The sequence below is a fragment of the Pimephales promelas genome, chromosome 10, assembly GCF_988280905.1.
Source record: "Pimephales promelas chromosome 10, fPimPro1.hap1.1, whole genome shotgun sequence".
Classification (NCBI taxonomy): domain Eukaryota; kingdom Metazoa; phylum Chordata; class Actinopteri; order Cypriniformes; family Leuciscidae; genus Pimephales; species Pimephales promelas.
Window position 1 is genome coordinate 13,630,820 of NC_142778.1, and position 21,666 is coordinate 13,652,485.

At 39.7% G+C, this 21,666-nt stretch overlaps 1 protein-coding gene across 2 annotated transcripts in view; it reads left to right on the forward strand.

Moving 5' to 3' along the window:
- tcf25 (TCF25 ribosome quality control complex subunit) overlaps nt 1-21,666 on the forward strand; it is a 229,729-nt gene that overhangs the window by 67,492 nt on the left and 140,571 nt on the right. For both annotated transcript variants that reach the window (XM_089135406.1, XM_089135407.1), the window contains 2 exons: nt 10,186-10,313; nt 10,408-10,473. In XM_089135406.1, coding sequence (XP_088991532.1) covers nt 10,186-10,313; nt 10,408-10,473 — 194 coding nt within the window. The remainder of the gene's footprint in view (nt 1-10,185; nt 10,314-10,407; nt 10,474-21,666) is intronic.

The following is a 21,666-nucleotide window of genomic DNA, read 5'->3' on the forward strand; positions in this document are numbered from 1 at the left end:
CGGACTATTTGGGACTCGCTATTATTTGAAGTTTTATGTTAAATCTCCTAAATCTCTGACCCATCGTCTTTTTCCTCATCTATGAATAAAACCTTTATTGCCCCAAAGGGGAATTTGTTTTACACTCATGGGAACCATAATAAACATAACCACAAAAAACATAGAATAAACATAAATAAAAGAAGAATAAAGGCAAAAGTGACATGGAATATATCAATTTGACCACTTAAGAAATCAGTAAATAAATATATATATATTCAGTAATACCCTTCAAAAAAAAAAAAAAAAAAAAAACCCTCTAAAATATTCCACAGCTTAAAAGAATCAATAAATAGATATATATTCAATAATGCACATTCAAAATAAATCTATGTGCCCATAACTGATTCGTTAAGTAGTTGAATGCTCCTAGGCACAAATGAAGTGATGTGTCGTTTAGTTTTAGTTCGGGGCATTCTAAATCTACGTCCAGAGGGGAGGAGGGAAAATTCTGTGTGAAGTGGGTGCAATGGATCCTCCAGAATCCTCAGTGCCAACTTGAGGGTATACTGGTCAGTAGGATTTGTGACGCTTTTCACATCGGATCTAATGATTTTCCTACCCGTTTTTGTCACCTTATCCAGCATGTTCCTGTTCTGGATAGAAAGACCTCCCCCCAACACTGGATTGCAAAAGTCACCACACTCTGAATAAAAGTCAAATAGAACAGTGTCAGGGTACTATTCTCTGCATTAAAACTGCGCAATTTTCTTAAAAAAAAGAACCGTTGCTGTGCTTTTGAGTATCTTGCTAATGTGTTCGCCGACCAAGTGAGTTTATGATCAATAATGGTACCCAAGTACTTATACTTGGGTACCATTATTGATCATAAACTCACTTGGTCGGCGAACACATTAGCAAGATACTCAAAAGCACAGCAACGGCTCTTTTTTTTAATCTAATTTTCTGTCGCTCTACATACGTCATCTGGTATCATTGAACTGATTGGCTATGAGCTCCGTACAGACGCATTTGATAGACATTCGTAGCACCCAATAATACGTCTCCGGGCATTCGTAAAACACGCCTCAAATACGAGAAAATTAACATGTGGTTTCCAGACCATGTCTCATTCTCAATGATACGTGGTCTGGCGTTAGACTGGCTAGCAAGCGCCACTGATCGGGACAGCATATAAGCAATTACCTTCAGCTTTCCATCAAAGTCAACTCCATGGTCAGATTTAGATAAGAGACCAAACCATGGACGTAACTATGGATAAAGACGCAGCAGGTCCATTCTGGGAATGTGCCAACCCGTGACCCCACCTCGCCAGACTATTTCAATTTTCAGAATATTCTGAAATTTTCTTAAATGTTAAATAAAGCAACATGGTAAAAAGATGAAAATGACTTGATTTTACTTTCAATCCTTTTACATTCTCCAAGGTATTAACATTAACATTTTTCATAAGTCCATGTAGGACGTTTCTGTTCATAAATGGAAGCACTGTGGCAGTAGTAATACAATATTTAGAAAATGTACTTTTGATACTCAAGTACTTTTAAAAACACGTACTTCAGTACTTTTACTTTAGTTGACATCTGACTGTAGTACTTTTACTTGTACTTGAGTAAAATTTAGCAAGGGGTATCTGTACTTGTACTCAAGTAATAAAGCTGTGTACTCTGTCCGCCTCTGGTAGTTAGTTTCTTGGAAAAATCAATTTAAAATATGCAAATTAGCTCAACACTATAGGCCTAATTGACTTATGGCCAAGAAGCCATAAAGTCACAAGTAGAAAAAACAGTTGCCAAATAACTAGCACATTCATGTCCATTCAGTAAGTTCTGTATCCATTCTGTGATAAAGTGACTCAGAACTCATCTCCAGTGGAACCTCAAACTCTCCCTCCAACGTCAACATCTGCAAACTTCCATAGTCTTCGGGTCTTTTACCTAAATGGAGTGGAAAGGGGGAAGTGAACATATGGACCCAAAAGACTGGGGGTGGCATGTTTTGGATGGGAGAGTTTTGCCAATAATGACCGATCAGCCTGCGGCACCACCAGAAATACTAGATGTGGTCCGCTGTAGTTGCAAGAAAGACTGCGGTACAAAGAGAAGAACATGCAAAAAACATGGACTCCCTTGCACTGCCATTTGCAGAGAATGTTGTGGTACTAGCTGCACAAACTCACACAATTGCCTGATTTATCAGATGAATATGACCCAGAGGGGAAGAACTAAGCAAAGAACAAACCGGGAACTGATATAGGGGATGCCAGAACCAAGAGCCACAGAGAAGGAGTCGAGGATAAAATAAAATAAGAGAAAACATAAAATAAAAAACACCCAACCCTCCTCTGAGTCTTGTGTCCCTCTGTGACCCTGAAGACTACACTGGCGGGGGTTATACCCCTTGCAGGTACTACCAAGCCAGGCAGTTTTCAGGTTAGAGGCCAGTCTAAAAGCAGCATCGCCATCACCCATTGACAGTAGGATGATTGGATGAAGATTGGGCTGATTTGTCATACATATGAAGGGTTTTTCCGCCTATGCAAATTATGACATTAAATAAGTGTAGAGCTCATGTGCATATTAAAATTAATTTCAAAAGAAACTTGTAATACAAAAAAGTTACTTTTCCTGTATACTTTTACTTTGTAAAGTTTTATTGTGGTAGGAATAAAGGAAAAAAATCAAGCGTATTTGGGTGTATTTTGGGCATATTCGATTAGTGTATAGCTCATTTGCATATTAAAATTCATTTTCAAAGAAACTTGTAATACAAAAAAATTACTTTTCATGGGTACTTTCATTGTGTAAAATTTTATTTTGATTGGAGTAAAGGAAAAAAATAGCCCCATTGAGGTGTATTGTTGTCTGGCCTTACTGGCACACATCTCGGATTGATGAGAATTAAACATATTTCCTCAACTAGGATTTCTTAGGACTTTTAGTATGTTGTTCTGGACGCCTCATAGGAATTATCTATGCTGAAAAAAAATTCTTTTACAATTAGTCTGTCGTAAAATGCTACTTTGCCTGGACTATTAAGTTAATAACTAATGATCGGTGCGACGGAAGTGAATCAATTAAAACTAACTTTAGCTGGAAATAACTTTGGCTGACTTAACAGAACTGCAGGGTTTCACTGTTTTTATCATTCTGCATGTTGTGTTCACGGCTTTGGCTTCTTTTGGGACTATTGTCTTTGGCAAAATAAAGAAAATAGTGACTGAAATGTACGCTATGAAATGAAAAAATGAAAATGGTGTATGAAAATCTAAGTTGTGTTGTTCTTAAGGCAGTTAATAATTTAGTAAATAAGTTAAATGTTTAAAAAACATTTCTAAATGTTTCTTATAAGTATTTCATGTTTATTTGTAAGTTTTATTTAAAAAATATTAGCGGACAATTTCACCTCCGGTTCTGCTGCGCTAACCCGGTTCTGCCGCGCTAACTTCCGGTTTCGGTTTCATGTAAACAGAGCAGGCGAAATCCAGCATGATACGATCCGCTATCTGTCGCCATTCTCATTAAACCACTGTCAAGGCAATGCCGTAAGTTTATAAATATGTTTATACAGATCTTAAGTAATGTATTTTTGTATTGTTTAGTTAAGAAATGCATTTAAAACGCCAATGTATGACTTTATTTTCGTCTGTGTAGAGATTCGTTTTTCTAAGAGCATATTGTGTATGCTTTCAGTTTTCACCATCTGGAGAAGAAATTAAAATGCAAAAACGTCCTTTGTGGTCCTGGTCTTCTTCAGTGGTTTATCTACGTGTTCATTTGGAAACATAAAAGTGAAAAGGCAGCATTCAGAGCTTCATCGTGGTCAAAATGGCGGCTAGCAACAGATCTGCTACCAACGCAAGTCTTTCATCCTCATCTGCAAGCAGTGCCGCTCGTGCTCGAGCCAAAGCGGAAGCGGCTAGGGTAAGAGCCTCATATGCAAGCAAGGAAGCACAGTTAAATGTGGAAAAAGTGAAAATCGACACAGAGCTACAGGTGCTAGAATTACAAAGAGAAGCAGATGCCGCAGTAGCTGAGGCAGAGGTGCTAGAAGAAGCAGAGCTAATACGAGATGGGCATGAGAGCCGAAGAACAGAATCAGATAGAGTTAAAAGAGAAAGAACATGTGAATATATGAAATCTCCAAATGGATGTGAATAAACATAATGGCCCCGCTCCAGCCACCTGCAACCAAAGTGATGAAATAGAGGGCACATTCATCACATGGAATCCTACTGAAAATGACGTTTCAGACGCAGAACCTTCACGTGTTAACACTAGGCCCAAACGCCATAGCCAACACACATCCGTGGCTTTCCAAACCACATCTTCCTCTCCTAAAGGTGAGACTAAACCAAAAAGTGAACAAATAAAGAATGCACTCAACCCATTCTCTAGCCTCCCTACAACTCACCTGCAAGTACGTCACACCAAGCAGAGCCACTTGCACAATATATGGCACGTCGTGACCTCATCACTTCAGGTCTTTACCAATATGATGACAAACCAGAGAATTTTAGAGCGTGGCTCTCCTCATTTACCGGGGCTACAGCAGACGTTCACCTCACGCCAACACAAGAGCTCGACTTGATGACAAGATGGTTAGGAAAGGAGTCAAGTAGTCAAATTAAACGTATTCGCTCTGTGTATGTCAAATAGCCCCGCAGTAGCTTTACAGAAAGCATGGGACAGACTCCATGAGTGTTATGCAGCTCCTGAAATCATTGAAAAATCGCTCTTCCAGAGATTGGACACTTTTCCTAAAATGACAGCAAAGGATAATGTGAAACTGAGGGAACTTGGGGACCTGTTACAGGAGATTCAAGGAGCAAAAGAGGATGGGTATCTGCCTGGTCTTCTCTATCTTGACACGTCACGCGGAATCAGGCCGATTGTGGACAAACTCCCATATGGAATTCAGGAGAAGTGGATGTCACTAGGTTCACAATATAAAGAGGATCATCAAGACTGCTTTCCACCTTTCAGTTACTTTTGTAAGTTCATATGCAAAGAAGCTAAGAGACGTAACGATCCAAGCTTTAACCAACAGTACAGCCAAACCCAATCACACCCAGAAAGACCTTACCTGAGAAACTTTAGCTCCGCCAAACCCATCTCCGTAAATAAAACTAATATTACACCCCCAACAAGGACTTTAAAAGCAACTGCCCGCTGCACAATATGCCCCACACACTCAATAAATGCAGGACATTCAGGAACAAACAGCTCGATGAAAGAAAGGCCTTCCTCAAAGAGAAAGGAATCTGTTTTAGGTGCTGTGCCTCGGACTCTCATCTCGCTAAGGACTGCAAATCCACAGTAAAGTGCTCCGACTGTGAAAGTACAAGCCACGAAACAGTAATGCATCCTGGTCCTCCACCTCAAACCATCAAGGCTCCTGCTCCCGCTCAAGAGGATGGCGGGGAAGGAAAAGACATCTCAGGCAGCATCGCAGTAACCACAACATGTACCAAAGTGTGCAGTCCAGGTCAGTGGGGTCGTTCTTGTTCAAAAATTTGTCTTGCAAAGGTGTATCCAGAGGGTCACCAGGACAGTGCGGTTAAGGCTTACGTCATACTCGATGATCAGAGCAATCGATCCTTAGCAAGGCCAGAGTTCTTCGATCTGTTCAACATTAAACACAGACTAGTCAGTTATGATCTAAGAACATGTTCAGGCCTCGTTGAAACACGGGGGAAAATGGCTGAAGGCTTTTACATTGAGTCTTTAGATGGGTCTGCGGTAATCCCACTTCCTCCTCTCATTGAATGTCAGGACATTCCTAATGAAAGAAGCGAGATCCCAACTCCAAACGCTGCACGACACCAGCCACACCTTCGGTCCATAGCAAAGTACATTCCAGAGCTAGACCATAATGCAGAAATACTTCTACTGCTAGGACGAGATGTTCTACGTGCACACAAAGTAAGGGAACAAGTTAATGGCCCTCATCATGCGCCCTTCGCCCAGCGCCTAGATTTAGGGTGGGTCGTAGTCGGGGAGGTGTGTGTAGGCAAGGTCCACAAGCCCATAGTCAACTCATTCAAAACAATTATTCTTGAAAATGGCCACCCCACAGTTTTTGGACAGTGTGATAACTTCCGTCAGCTCAAGGAAACGCCACACAGTAACAGGCACACTAAGGCTCCAGAGAAAAGTCTGGGACAATCAGTTTTCAACCGCAGCAAAAGTGACAATAAGCCAGCTCCCTCCATAGAAGACACACTCTTTTTAAAGATCATGGATGAAAGTATGTACAGAGACGATGGCAATAGCTGGGTCGCCCCACTTCCTTTCAGAGAGCCTCGCCGGAAGATGCCTAACAATAGAGAGCTAGCAGTCAGACGTTTTTTGTCTCTCAAGCGGAGTATGCAAAAGAAACCCCACATGCAGCAGCAATACGTGGAGTTTATGGGAGGGATTTTCTCCAGCGGTCACGCTGAGATAGCACCCGCACTTAAGCAAGAAGAAGAATGCTGGTACCTCCCCACGTTTGGGGTCTACCACCCTCAAAAACCCAACAAGATCAGGATAGTTTTTGATTCTAGTGCCCAGGAGGATGGTGTCTCACTCAATAGTGTACTCCTCACTGGCCCCGACTTAAACAATAGTCTCATAGGGGTACTCCTCCGCTTCCGTAAAGAAAGCATTGCTGTTATGGCTGACATACAGCAGATGTTTCACTGCTTCGTAGTGCGTGAGGATCACCGGGACTATCTTCGCTTTCTGTGGCACAAGGACAATGATGTTGAGAAGGAGGTCATTGATTATAGAATGAAGGTCCATGTGTTGGGGAACTCTCCATCTCCCGCTGTGGCTGTTTACGGTCTGCGCAAGGCCATCGAAGCTGGAGCGAAAGACTATGGGGCCGACACTGTCAAGTTTGTGAAGAGACACTTCTACGTCGATGATGGTCTGATTTCTGTGCCTTCTCCAGCCGAAGCTATCGGCTTGCTCCAAAGAACGCAAGCTTCACTTGCTGAGTCCAATCTGCGCCTGCATAAGTTTGCGTCTAATTCACCTGCAACCATACAAGCCTTCTCTCCTGAAGATTGTGCAGCAGTCCTGAAAGATCTGGATCTGAGTGGTGAGGAAGCACAATCACAGCGCAGTCTAGGCCTAATTTGGGAAACCATAACAGACACATTCACATTTTCAGTGGCAACAACAAACAAGCCATTTACTCGCCGAGGTGTCTTGTCATCTGTTAATAGTGTCTTCGATCCACTAGGCTTATTAGCACCAGTCACCATTCAAGGAAGAGCTCTACTCGGAGAACTCACCTCAGAAAACTCTGATTGGGACACACCTCTTCCAGAAGAAAAGCAGAGCAAATGGGAAGCTTGGAGGGATTCGCTGCAGAACTTAAGGGAACTCCATGTCCCTAGAATGTACACATCTACCACTCTCAGTCAGGCAAAGCGCAAAGAACTCTACGTCTTTTCAGACGCATCGACCAAAGCAATAGGTGCAGTAGCCTACTTGAGAGCTCTGTATGCTAATGACAAAGTTGAGGTGGGGTTTGTCATGGGTAAAGCAAAACTAACTCCTCAGTCAGAGCCCACTATACCAAGATTGGAACTGTGCGCCGCTGTCTTGGCTGTAGAGATAGCTGATCTCGTCAGGAATGAGCTGGACATAGAGTTTGACGCTGTTCACTTCCACACAGACAGCAAGGTGGTCTTGGGCTACATCTGTAATGAATCAAAAAGATTCTACACATATGTTCACAACAGAGTGCAGCGTATTCGCCAGTCTTCAAAGCCGGAGCAGTGACACTATGTGCGCACCGAGGAAAACCCAGCGGATCACGCATCACGCTCGCTCACAGCAGCTCAACTATCAAAAACTACTTGGTTCACTGGACCTTCCTTCATCCGTCGTTCACCCCCAGAGGCAAAAAATGATAACAACTATTTTGAGTTAGTTGAGCCTGACAAAGACTGTGAAATCAGGCCACAAGTGAGAACTTGTTCCACTCACCTTCAAGTAGTCTCCTGCAAGCGCTTTGAGCGCTTTTCCACCTTCAAGTCTTTGGTCCGTGGAGTCGCCTTCCTTATTCACATGGCAAAATCTTTCAATGGCTCCAATTCAAACCATGGATGCAAAGGGTGGCACATATGTCAGTTTCCTCGTACACCAGATGAAATGGATCAAGCAAAGCGTGTCATCCTTCAACAAGTGCAACAGGCCACCTTTGCAAAGGAGCTGTCTGCCCTCAATGCTGGCAAATCCATCGCAAAACAAAGCCCTTTGCAAAAGCTCAGCCCAGTCCTGGACAGCGGCATCATTTCAGTTGGAGGTCGTCTCAAACACTCAGAGCTTGAGAACTCTGAAAAATACCCGATAATTCTCCCAAAAGACAGTCATGTTTCTATCCTGCTCACTCGCCACTACCATGAACAGGTCAAGCACCAGGGTCGTCACCTAACAGAGGGTGCAATAAGGGCTGGAGGTCTGTGGATAATCGGTGGAAAGAGACTAGTTAATTCAGTTATCCATAAGTGTGTTATCTGTCGCAAACTGCGTGGAAAGCAGGAAGAGCAACTCATGGCAGACCTTCCCCCGGAACGTTTGAAAACATGTCCTTCCTTTAGCTATGTCGGCCTTGATGTTTTCGGGCCTTGGACAGTAACCACCAGACGTACCAGAGGTGGTCAAGCACAGAGTAAGCGTTGGGCCATCCTGTTTACCTGCATGAGCTCAAGAGCCGTGCACATTGAGGTGATTGAGTCCTTAGACACCAGCAGTTGCGTAAATGCCCTCAGACGCTTCTTTGCCTTGAGAGGCCCTGCCAAAAAACTTATATCGGATTGTGGCACTAATTTCATTGGGGCTTCCAAGGAGTTAGGAATGGACAAAGCTCTGCAACTATACCTCAATGATCAAGGTTGCAGTTGGGAATTTAATCCGCCTCATGCGTCCCACATGGGAGGCTCCTGGGAGCGCATGATCGGCATTGCACGGAGAATATTGGATTCAATGCTGCTTCAAAGTAAGGTGCAACTCACTCACGAGGTATTGTGCACACTTATGGCTGAAGTGTCAGCAATCATAAACGCCAGGCCACTCCTTCCAGTTTCATCCGATCCAGTCAATCCCTTCATTCTCTCTCCCTCCATGCTGCTAACCCAGAAATCGTGCCTTACTCCTCCTCCTGGAGATTTCTTGGATAAGGACCTTTACGCCAAGCAATGGAGACAAGTTCAGGCTCTTGCCAATCAGTTCTGGACACGCTGGAGGCGATAGTACCTGCCTTTATTGCAGCAGAGGCAGAAATGGACTGTATCTTGTCGAAATCTGCAAGTTGGTGACCTTGTTTTGCTTAAGGACAAGCAGGTTCCACGGAACAGCTGGCTCATGAGTAGAGTCACGGCAACTTTCCCTGGGAAGGACAATCTAGTAAGGAAGGTCGAGGTCACAGTAAATGACCAAGGCACTCGAAAGACCTTTTTGCGACCAGTTACTGAAGTCATTCTTCTTTTGCCAAAGGACTGAATCCCGCTAAGGTTTTGTTGTTGGTAGTGTCCTCTCTGAGGTCAGGCGGGGAATGTGTTGTTCTTAAGACAGTTAATAATTTAGTAAATAAGTTAAATGTTTAAAAAGCATTTCTAAATGTTTCTTAAAAGTATTTCATGTTTATTTGTAAGTTTTATTTAAAAAATATTAGCGGACAATTTCACCTCCGGTTCTGCCGCGCTAACCCGGTTCTGCCGCGCTAACGCGCTATCGGTTTCATTTAAACAGAGCAGGCGAAATCCAGCATGATACGATCCGCTATCTGTTGCCATTCTCATTAAAGCACTGTCAAGGCAATGCCGTAAGTTTATAAATATGTTTATACAGATCTTAAGCAATGTATTTTTGTATTGTTTAGTTGAGAAATGCATTTAAAGCGCCAATGTATGACTTTATTTTCGTCTGTGTAGAGATTCGTTTTTCTAAGAGCATATTGTGTATGCTTTCAGTTTTCACCATCTGGAGAAGAAATTAAAATGCAAAAACGTCCTTTGTGGTCCTGGTCTTCTTCAGTGGTTTATCTACGTGTTCATTTGGAAACATAAAAATATGCTGCTAACCTCTAGTTTATTGATTTGGTTTAAAAAAAACAATATCATAATCAATATTTTAATCAAAGGATGTAGTTTGCTAATTTGTCTAATTTAGTGCGTTTATGTGATTGCAGGACAATTTGGGTGCAGGAGATAATATTGACGCTATTTTAGAGACCCTGGAGAAGAGTAAAAGCCTGTCGCATCAGAGCGCAGACAACAGCGCCTCTGAACACAGACCTGTGTTGTATGTGGAACACAGGTGAGATGCATTCATTTTATAATTCTGTTCCATTTATATGTAATAAGACAAATATTTAATCTCAAATGATCTCTTTTTCTTCTGGGTCGCAAAGGAATCTGAATCCAGAGACAGAGTTGAAGAAGTATTTTGGAGCACGGGCCGTTCTGGGAGACCAGAGGTAATTTTAAAATACTATTTTTAGTTTTGCTATTTTTTCTTTTCAGTTTATTTTTCCTTATTTGCACTTTATCTAGTATCTGAGTTTATAAGTTTAATTTGTGCTTTGCCACATAAAAATTCACAGTTCACTTAAAAATTGTCCAAAGAGTATATCTGCAACAGATGGTATGTTATGCATGTTGTTTATCATTAGCTGATTTTGAGATATTGGGACACTTTTTTTTTTTTGAGAAACTGCAAAAGGAAATGGTCAACTGATAATGATTTTTTTGTTTTGTTTGATGGCCGATGCCAACAGGGTGGCCGATATGTATATCATATTTATTTTAAAGATAGTAAAAGCACATGCATGACAGTTGCTGAAATTAAACGTATATCTATTTACATAATATTTACGAAATTAGAAATAAATAATCAAGAAGTTGCCATCTAAGGTATGAATCTGTTTATTTTACAGAATGTTCAAATAATTATTTTGGAAATGATTTAATCCTATTATAGCATTTTTTGCAAAATAGAAATTAAAATGGAATAAGAAAAAAGTAAGCTAGCACTGTAACCAACCAAGTCTGTTTACACTGGAAATTATATATAAATATATATATATATATATATATATATATATAATCTTTCAAATAAAGAAGGTAGTGCTAATTTTACATACAGTACACAGTGAGTGATATGAATGAATTTTTCACTGAATGACTAAGAGGCGTTCGTTGTTGTGAATTTTTTGATGCCTCAGCGGATATTTTTGATGGTGCTAAGTACGTCAAAGCCTGAGCAGACAGCGCTCCCATTCTCTATCTTCATTAGATTACGATCTGTTTTACTGTCCTATGTAATACATTATTAGATTGTTATAGACCATTTTGCAAGATGTAAACAACACTGGTCCAGAAGCACTTCCTGTTTCAGTTTTTTAACACTACATAAAAGCTGAGATAAAATACAACCAACAGAACATATAAAACTGAATCAAAAAGTTAAACAAACATCTTTAAGATGTTTTTTACATGTGAAATAAAGAAAACAGTTACAAACTGAAACAGGAAGTGTTTCTGGACCAGTGTTGTTTACATCTTGCAAAATGGTCTATACAAAGAAAGCAAAGTTTATTTGTGGTTGATGTCTAATGTTACTTTCTGAGCAGAAAAACATACATCACATTGGATTTTGTGTGTATGTATGTATGTACAGGCACACTAGTATTTTCTCCTAAAAAAGAAATGGTTTTAAGCCAGTTATTTATATATTTTGTTGTAGTGTCTCAGTAGGAAATATCAGTTTACATTTCCAGACATTAAAGGGCACCTATTATGCCCCTTTTTACAAGATGTAATATTGGTCTCAGGTGTCCCCAGAAAGTATTTGTGAAGTTTCAGCTCAAAATACCCCACAGTTAATTTATTATAACCATTTGAAAATGTAATTTTGGGGCCTCTTTAAAAATGAGCTGTTTTGGAGGTATACCACCTTAATGCAAATGAGCTGCATATCCCCGCCCTGCCTTTGGATGAGGGCGTAACTTGATACCTATTGGCAGTCACTCTAAGCAGACGGGCTGAGAGACGTTTTGAATGTCATTCAGCATACGTTTGAATCGGAATATATAAATAGTACGAAGAGACTCCGGCAGAATAAACACAAATGAGAATGGACCAGTACGTCTCGGTATGGTTATTTGATACATTTATGTATAGAGTTGTAATCGCGTCCCATTTGCAATTATGGATGTGCAACACACACACACAGACATACACAAACACTAACGCTGGCGCTAACGCTGGCTTTTTTGAAACTACATACACATACCCTAACCCTAACCCATACTGTGATAAAGTTTGCTATGTACAAGCGAAATACATTTATACGAGGGACCTGTTGCGTCATGTTTAGCTTGTCATACAAGTGCTTCTGTGTCAAATGTGAGAAGATGGCTAACTTACAGGACAACAACATATGCAGTTTTTAATACAATATCTTTAAATATATATACAGTATATAGCCTATATATATATATATATATATATATATATATTTATAAATGTACGGTTACACACTATACAAACAAGGTTTAAATTATATAAACAGACATCCTAGGACGACGACGACAACAACTTTAGACGCATTTTTTGTTGAATTAGCTGACATCGACTGAATAGACTAGTTATTTGCTCAAAATTCATAAAATACACTTACTGTTACTGGATGTTGTGTCGGTGGATCGCAAACAGTAGACGACGATCCACACTTGAGGATTAACTTTTAAGCCACAACAACAGGATTAACCCACGAGTCCACGACAGAACATTTATGTTTCCAATATTACCGGCTGTCGTTGAAACAATGGAGGATGGTGTGTACAGATCACCGAGGGCGGGGTCTATGCCACAACCACACTGTCAATCAAACCCCTTTCTCACTTTCTACGTCACAAAGAGCTGAATCTCAGAACAGCTCGTTCTGAGACAGTGGATATGATTTATTGAGATTGTAAAAAAAAATACTGGGTGGATTTGTATCGTTCTAGGGTGGTTTTGCTCAAACACTGCCAACACGCATTTATGTTCAAACACCATGTAAAAGTGAATTTTCCATAATAGTTGCCCTTTAATTGTGCCATTAATTGTAATAATCCAGTGAAATTTTTGAATGCACAAGGATTCTGACAACAGCCATTGCTCCACACGGAGGTCGGATCTCACCATCATCGAGTGCATCTGAAATTATATGAAGAAACAGAAAAAACAGAGACTTAAGACCAGAAGAACTGCGGCAACATCTCGAAGATAGTGCCTGCCTGCCTGCAAAGCTACAGTACTGTGAAAAAGTTTAAGGCACTTGTGTAAAAATCCTGTTAATGAGAATGTTTTAAAAAATAATGTCAATCATAAATAGATTTTATTTATCAATTCACTTTTATTAGTTAACTATTATTAACTGTTATTAACTTTTAACAGTTAACTAAATCAAATCAATAGGTGTTTAGTACCCTTTACGTTTAAAACTGCTTTTGTTCAGGTATTGCACATAGTTTTTAGTTTTGCAGGTTTTTCAAGCATCTTTGGAAACGTTGCCGCAGTTCTTCTGGTCTTAGTCTCTGTTTTTTTTTCTGTTTCTTCATATAATTTTTAGATGCACTCGATGATGGTGAGATCTGACCTCCGTGTGGAGCATTGGCTGTTGTCAGAATCCTTGTGCATTCAAAAATTTCCCTGGATTATTACAATTAATGGCACAATTAATGTCTGGAAATGTAAACTGATATTTCCTACTGCGACACTACAACAAAATATATAAATAACTGGCTTAAAACCATTTCTTTGAGGCGAAAATACTAGTGTGCCTAAGACTTCTGCACAGTACTGTATAGACGCTTTCAGCAGTGACAACATAAACAAACGGTACTGCGCATGTGCATTAAAGGATTAGTTCACTTTTGAAAAAACTTTTGCTGATAATTTACTCACCCCCATGTCATCCAAGATGTCCATGTCTTTCTTTTTTCTCAGTCGAAAATAAATTTAGGTTTTTGATGAAAACATTCCAGGATTTTTCTCCATATAATGGACTTCAATGGGAACCGGATGGTTCAAGGTCCAAAAGATAGTGTTAATAACAGTTTCAGATGCAGCTTCAAATGTCTTTAAACGACACCAGACAATGAATAAGGGTCTTATCATGCGAAACGATCGGTTATTTCAAAACTTATTCCAAAAATGTAACTTTTCTAAGGACAAATGCTAGCCTTGCTATATTCTCTGAGGCGCGTTTGTAACGTCACGTAATACGTAATTACGTTCAAAAGGTCACGGGCGACGTAGCCGGAAGTACAGAATCAAAATCGTCCGACATCATTGTTTTTCCTTTTAATTCCTTTTTTTGTAAACGGTGTTTGAGCTAGTTTGCACGTTCAACCTATGCGTTCAACTTGTAAACACTGACTCTGTACTTTCGGCTACGTCGCCCGTGACCTTTTGAACGTAATTACGTAATACGTGACGTTGCAAACGCGCCTCACAGAATAGAGCAAGGCTAGCATTTGTCCTTAGAAAAGTTACATTTTTGGAATAAGTTTTGAAATAACCGATCGTTTCGCATGATAAGACCCTTATTCATCGTCTGATATCGTTTAAAGACATTTGAAGCTGCATCTGAAACAGTTATTAACTGTCTTTTGGACCTTGAACCATCCGGTTCCCATTGAAGTCCATTATATGGAGAAAAATCCTGGAATGTTTTCATCAAAAACCTAAATTTCTTTTCTACTGAGGAAAGAAAGACATGGACATCTTGGATGACATGGGGGTGAGTAAATTATCAGCAAAAGTTTTTTCAAAAGTGAACTAATCCTTTAATCTGGCCCAAACTTAACTTCCGGCAGACTTGCGGAGACAATCCATAACAAGTAAATAACCTAGTAGCTGGTATTTCTTGCCAGTCAAAGAAAATAAATGTTACCTGGCCAAACTGAAATGTGACAATACCAGATCCGTTGAACAAAAATTAGAGACAAGATGTTTTTCTACCGACGTGTCTGATTTACCGCAGTGTTAAAAAAAACTGTGGCGAGCGCGACGGCGGGGTTTAATAAGGTTAACATAGCTCTCCTTATTAGCTAGGCTTCTTACATGCTTGCTAACCTTTTTTTAAGGTGGGTTTTCACATTGACAGCATGTTGGATGGATCTGTGCAGCGATGTTTATGATACTAACCATTCAATACACAGACTGGTCCGCTGTCAATGTGTTTGAGAGAGAGAGAGAGAGAGAGAGAGAGAGTGCGAATATGCGCTGCATGCAACTCTGCAGTCAATTACAACTTTTCCCATCTTAAATTGTTAAAAACACTGAAATCAATATGTGGCGGTCAGCGCTGATAATGTGATGGGCTACCACTAATAAATGTATGGGAAACACTGTACCGGTTATCACGGTATACACACAATACCTAGGCTATTTTAATAACGCCGTCTCCCTCATAGGAAACCTTGACATTTTTATTTTTAAAAATTGCGTTTGCTCCCTAGGTCAGGTTGCACCCCACAGCTCAACAACCTGCTCATCACCTTAAAGAGGCTACATGCTGCTTTTCCCCCAAAATAAACATAACAATAGCCTTTTTATTTTACCATTTATGACTCAAACATCTCCTGATGAGCAGCGCGTCAAAAAGCTGGCCGATGCCCATCTTTATGTAAATGAATAAGGTCCTTCTGTATATGAGTTCACATCTACCACGGATTTTTTTAGTGTAACAATGTGTTCAGTTGTACATTTACAGTGCAGTCGATGCTGTTGTTTACATCCGAGTGCCTCCATAATGGCCGCTCATCCGGGTTACCGCCCAGAACGTCGGACGTCGGTGAAAACCCTCAGATCACTCTGCCAGCCCACCACTGCTAGTCAGCAAGTAGCCTACACTCACAAACATAACACTTATCTCAAACAATATATGTATTTAACTGTTCTTACCTCTGTAAACATAATGTTGACCTCCTTGCAGCAGATGACTTGTGAAGAGCGAGCAGAAAGGAAGAGCAGTTCTGATTTTTGGCCACAGGTGTCAGTCGCGAGTTTAAATTTCAGGAAAACGCATGTAGCCTCTTTAACTTTCACTGCATTTGTAGTCAATGCCATATTATCCAGTAAACACTAATAAACGAACAGAATGGAAGTTAACTTTGGGCCAGATCCTCACCATGGCAACACGTCTGATGAAAGCGTCTATATATATATAAATTAAGAACGTAATTAACATTTTGATTTATATTCTGAAATGTAAAATGATTAACAATAGCAAAAGAAACAGCAATGTTTAAAGCTGCAGTCCGTAGCTTTTTTGGGTTAAAGCAGAGGTCTCAAACTCGCGGCCCGCGGGCCATTTGCGGCCCGCGGGATGATATTTTGTGGCCCCCTACTTGATATTAAAATGTAATGTTAGTGCGGCCCGCCGTTGCGTTTGCCGCGTTTTTTTTAAATTATTATTTTTATCCCTTATGGGCTACCATATATAGTCTCGTGACAGCTTACGGAGGGTTTGTTGTCAGTTGTCATAGACAACCACGAAGTACAAATATACTGCGCCTGGAAAAAATGAGCGCGTCGCTTCAATTATGAGCGCGCTGGGTGCTTGATGCGCGCCTACATCTGAAACGTACTTGAGCGTGCAAAATATGTGAGCGCGATACGTGAACAGGCGAGCTACCACCACCAAATCAGGCCACAGCTACTGATAGCTCGCGAGCGACGTGTTGGATACCCCTGCTCTAAAACAATGTGAGAATAATCATTTTGATCTTGTAATATGTGTTGTGTCTGAACGCGTTCAATGAACTCATTCTTATATTTTGGGCGAACGTGAACTGAACGTAGCCTACTGTATTACTGCCTGATGAACGTTAGTGAACTCGTTCATTCAAGTGTCTGTGAATGGAGGAGCGAGGAGGCGTCGTAAGATCATTTAAAAGGGTTTTATGAGGTCGGTGAGGATGGGAAAATCTTACATGTCTGTGCAAACTTTGCCCATCGATAAAATGATTGTTATCTGTGGTTGTATATTCTGTGGCAATAATAATAATAGCCTAATAATAAAAAAGAAGCTCGCAGCAACATATGGAAAGAAAAAACTAACTAGTTCATTTTTGAAATATGAACTGAACTAGTTCATTTTAAAATTTGTGAACTGAACTTTGAACTAGTTCATGTAATGAACTTGGTCCAACAGGTTGATAAGAAGGTTTGCTTTGATATGTGCAAAGTCAGTAATTTGCCTGTGACACTATACATGTGTAGAAAGAATTATTTGTATTTCAAAAGCAGTAATTGTTTTTCTAAGTATGGATAAGTATAAGTAAAGAAATGTGCCTTTCGGGAAAAAAAAAACATTCAATAAAATAGTGTTGTATAAAGAAAATAAAAAGCAAATATGACTATCATCACAAAGATGTTGTGTATAAGAAAAAGACAGAAAGTTAAAATTAACTTCAACTGTCAGAAGGACACCTCATGAAGAACCAATCGTGTACAGAAAGGAATGTTCAAATTCAGAGGAACAGTTCAGAAGAAACGTTAACGTCAGTTGTTCCATTTTTGGAATACTTAAATACATTTTTTTTTTTTTTTGGAATACTTGATGCGGCCCGGCCAGACCCAGACTCTATCTCCAGCGGCCCCCAGTTAATTTGAGTTTGAGACCCCTGGGTTAAAGTATCCAAAATAAATTTGAGAAAATACATAACCAGCCAGTGTTAAAAAATATCTGCTTACCTTAGCTCGATTCAAAATTGTAAGCTTGTAATAATGTTTTAATTCCGGTGGTGCTGATGGATTTCCATGGGAAATTCGAGCACGTCTTTGCAACATTACGTCACATCTGTACACATAAAGGAGTCTCGGCTAGTAGGCTATATTGTGTGTGAGGATGTTGGAGGTGGAAATTTATAGCCTTTTTTCACTGAACTTGATATAATTAAATGTATTCATTTGATGGCGTATCCCGAAAGGTTCAAACAACAATCACCAGTAATAACTTGAGATTCACCTGTTGTAAAATGCAAAAGACTTCTTTCGGACTTCGGAGTTGCTACAGAAAAAAAGAGACTGCGACAGAACCGATGCGAAAACAAGGATACATATCGGAAGGACATTAAATGTAGGCACCCAATGCTGATGTTAACATTTACAATTTGAGAACAAAGTATAATTTGCATGGTTTTACGTGATTTAAGCGATTATTAGATTTAATCAGCGTGCTTTACTGCAATGTCAGAACCAGAACAAAAGTGGATGTTTGTTACTTGTTCAGATGACATTTTCCGGTGAACATTATTAGGTTGTTCATACTTCCAAAAAGAATAATCTGTGATTCTGAATGCCATCCACACCGGCACAGTGGCTGACAGCTGCACACTCTCCTCAAACATTGGATTCATCTGCGCTGTGCCGTATAGAGGTACAACTCACGTAATGTTGATAATTCTGCGAAATGAAGGTTTTGTATATAAACGCACCACATTTTACATTTAACAAGCTCTGATGAGATCATTCTCAGAAAGACACCATGTTTGTTGCACCACTTCTGGTCACAGTACCACTTGCAGTCAGGGCATGTGCCACAGGATTCAAACCCACTACCTGAAAGGTTTGTGGTGTTAGGGGTTAACAGTTAAAGGACCCAGAACCAGATATGAAGAATGAAGACCCGGAGTCGGAATTATAAAAATTAAAGAAAGTTTTACTGAACATAGTTTGCCATTTCATCAGCAGAAGTCAGCTTCAAGACTCACTCAGGAGTTCGTAGGCCGCCCCCTTCCAGTTACAACAATCACAGCAGTTATACTGTTTTCAAGGTCTAAGCTACGTCATTGCTTACACGTTGAATGATTCTCATTGGCTAAGAAATAGATAAACAGTAATTTTCCACACATATACAGATAGACGAAACATATCTCCATCGATGAGGCACGTCATGACCTTCCAGGTCATAGATTTGGGTTGCTGGCGCCAGTGTGTCCAGAACAACAACTCATTCAACCTCCAATAATGGCAGTGGTTGCTTAACCTGCAACCAAGAAGACTAGCACTAAACTTTAGTCTAACTGGAGTAAGACTTCAACAAAGAAATAGTGCCTTAAACTGTTGGATTCAATGACCCCTTTATGTTTTAACACTCAAACATAAACCAAATCCCTATTTCCCTATTATTTTCACTGTTACTGCATTCACATAGGACTCTAGCAAATAAGAGCTCCTATCAAGGCTGAAGAGAGTCTGAGCGTCTTATTATCAGTTAAGTGTACCAAAACATAATGGTAAAACATTCACTCGTTTGGGAGAAAAACAGATAACATTTGCTTCCCAAAAAGCAAATATAATAGAAAGAATACATTTTAATACAACAATTAAAGTTCAATATAGCAATGCTCAATATAGCTTGACCATCTGTAAAGAGAAGTATCATATGTGTTGGACATATGTGTTCACGACGCCTTTAGGATCCACAAACCTTTCTCCTGAGACCAGAGAAAGAGACAAATGGCCTTGTGCACCTAAAAGAAGCTGGTGATGTGCATGTACATCAGCATGCATTTAAGAATATTATTTCACAAGCAAAAGCACAAAGAATACATTTATGTCAATAAATGATTAAGTAACCATGAATATATTTAATTATTGATTTTATAAAAGAAATACATAATCATTCAAGAGGATATTATGATATATATATATATATATATGCTGAAGAGGCAAGGGATTTTGACCACCCCTTCAGTGGCTAGTTGCATGTGATATTACTGATTTGACTTTGACTCAATAGGCTGCCTTGGAGACCTTTCAGTATGAGAATGAGCACATACAAGTATTACTTTGCATTTTACCAGATTAGCATGTTAAGCTAATTTAATGTTAATGTAGCTTCTGGCTACTGATAGCTGAAGAGACACTTTAGAAAGAATGGCAACTGGTTAGCATGTTAACTAATTAGCATGCTAAGCTAACTAGCATGAAACAAACACAGGCAAGGCATACATTGTTTACCAGAAAACCATCAACACTAATTTAATGTCCCTTAAAGAGCCCCTATCATGGATTTTTGAAAATGACTGTTCATATGGTGTGGAATATAGCTCTAAGGGAATGAAAACATCCTGCAAAGATTTATAGAGAGTCGACTCTGAGTCTATGAAATGAATTGTTTTTGAAACGAGTCATTAGCTGTTACATCGTGACGTAGATGCATATTGGTATCTACGTCACGATGTAGCACAGTTACTGCGTGCGCAGACGGAAGTGTAAACTTGAAGTCTACACATTCAAATACTTCATCATAGCATCATGTCGAGAAGACGCTGTGTTCTACAATGCAAAGATAGTTCAGCCACTTTGTTTTCATTTACCAGGGACGAGCATGTGAAGAATCGGTGGTTAGAGTTCATATTTGCAACAATACCAAAACAGTATAGCCCGATTGTGTTCTCATTTTAAAGACGAATCGTGCAATTCAAAGGTCAAATTTGGAGAGGAATTTCTCGGGAACGCTAGCGAATATCAAAAATCCGTTCAGTCATTTCAGTGCATCACCGTTCAAAGATCATCTGAGCCAATTTTTTTTATGAAATTGGGCACAATTTCTAGGAGTAGCGAATTTTTTTTTTCATTGTCCGCCATACTGAAGCAAATCACATTGTTTGAAAATGACAAATGATCGGCATAAACCAAGGAACATAACGAACGAAATCAAATTTCGAACAATGTTTTCAAAAGTTGAAAACATTGAAAACTTAGCTGGCACTGTTTTCAAACGTCTCGGGTACCTTTTGGATATCCTGTCAATGATCCCTACCAAATGTTTGTAAAGATATGTCAAATTGTTTAAAAGATATTAATATTTATGACAATATTCAAAATGGCGGCCTGATGAGTTGTCCGATCCTGACAAAATCGGTATCCACAGATTCGGCATGAATTTATAGATTAATGCTTGTTTAAGCTAAAGTTTTCATTGAAGAGCTGGGAGTAATTTTCTCTTTGCCTTTTGTTGTTTGATTCACATTAATGGTGCAATCATCAGCAGGTTTACTAGATTGTTGCCAATTTAAGACTGAATGCTGATCTAATAATACACATCATATTTTCTCCCAACTCTTTATGCCCATTTAATACATAAACTGTGTTTAAGTGAATACTCCCCAAGCCGGTTGACATGACTTTGTGTGTATTTGATTTAGACGTACCCACAAAGCCGAAAGCCTAAAATATACTTTTTGTCAAGTTGTGGACTGAAAGCCGCTTTGAAGATGGAAACAGCATCTCTGGTTTAATATTTCAAATAAAACTTCATTGGCAACATAGTGTATATTACAATAATAAATAGTATGTGTATTTTCTTTATGTATCTAGTACCGATAGCAGAACCAGTAACGGCAGAGCTAATCTATACGGTCTTTCATAATTTAGCCTTGTGCCCGTTTCGGTACCCATTCCTATCTATCACTGTTTTCCATGTTCATAGAGTTAGTTTGTGGAGTAAATGAATAGGGTATAATCTATGTGTGTACATGGCTTTTTTTTAAATGGCGTGTACTGGTGTTTCGCATGTGTCTGGCCAATCAGCGTACACTTACATCACTGGAAGTTCCTATTGTAGTAGGAGCCAATTTAGTTCCCCCAAAAGGTTCCAGTTCCTG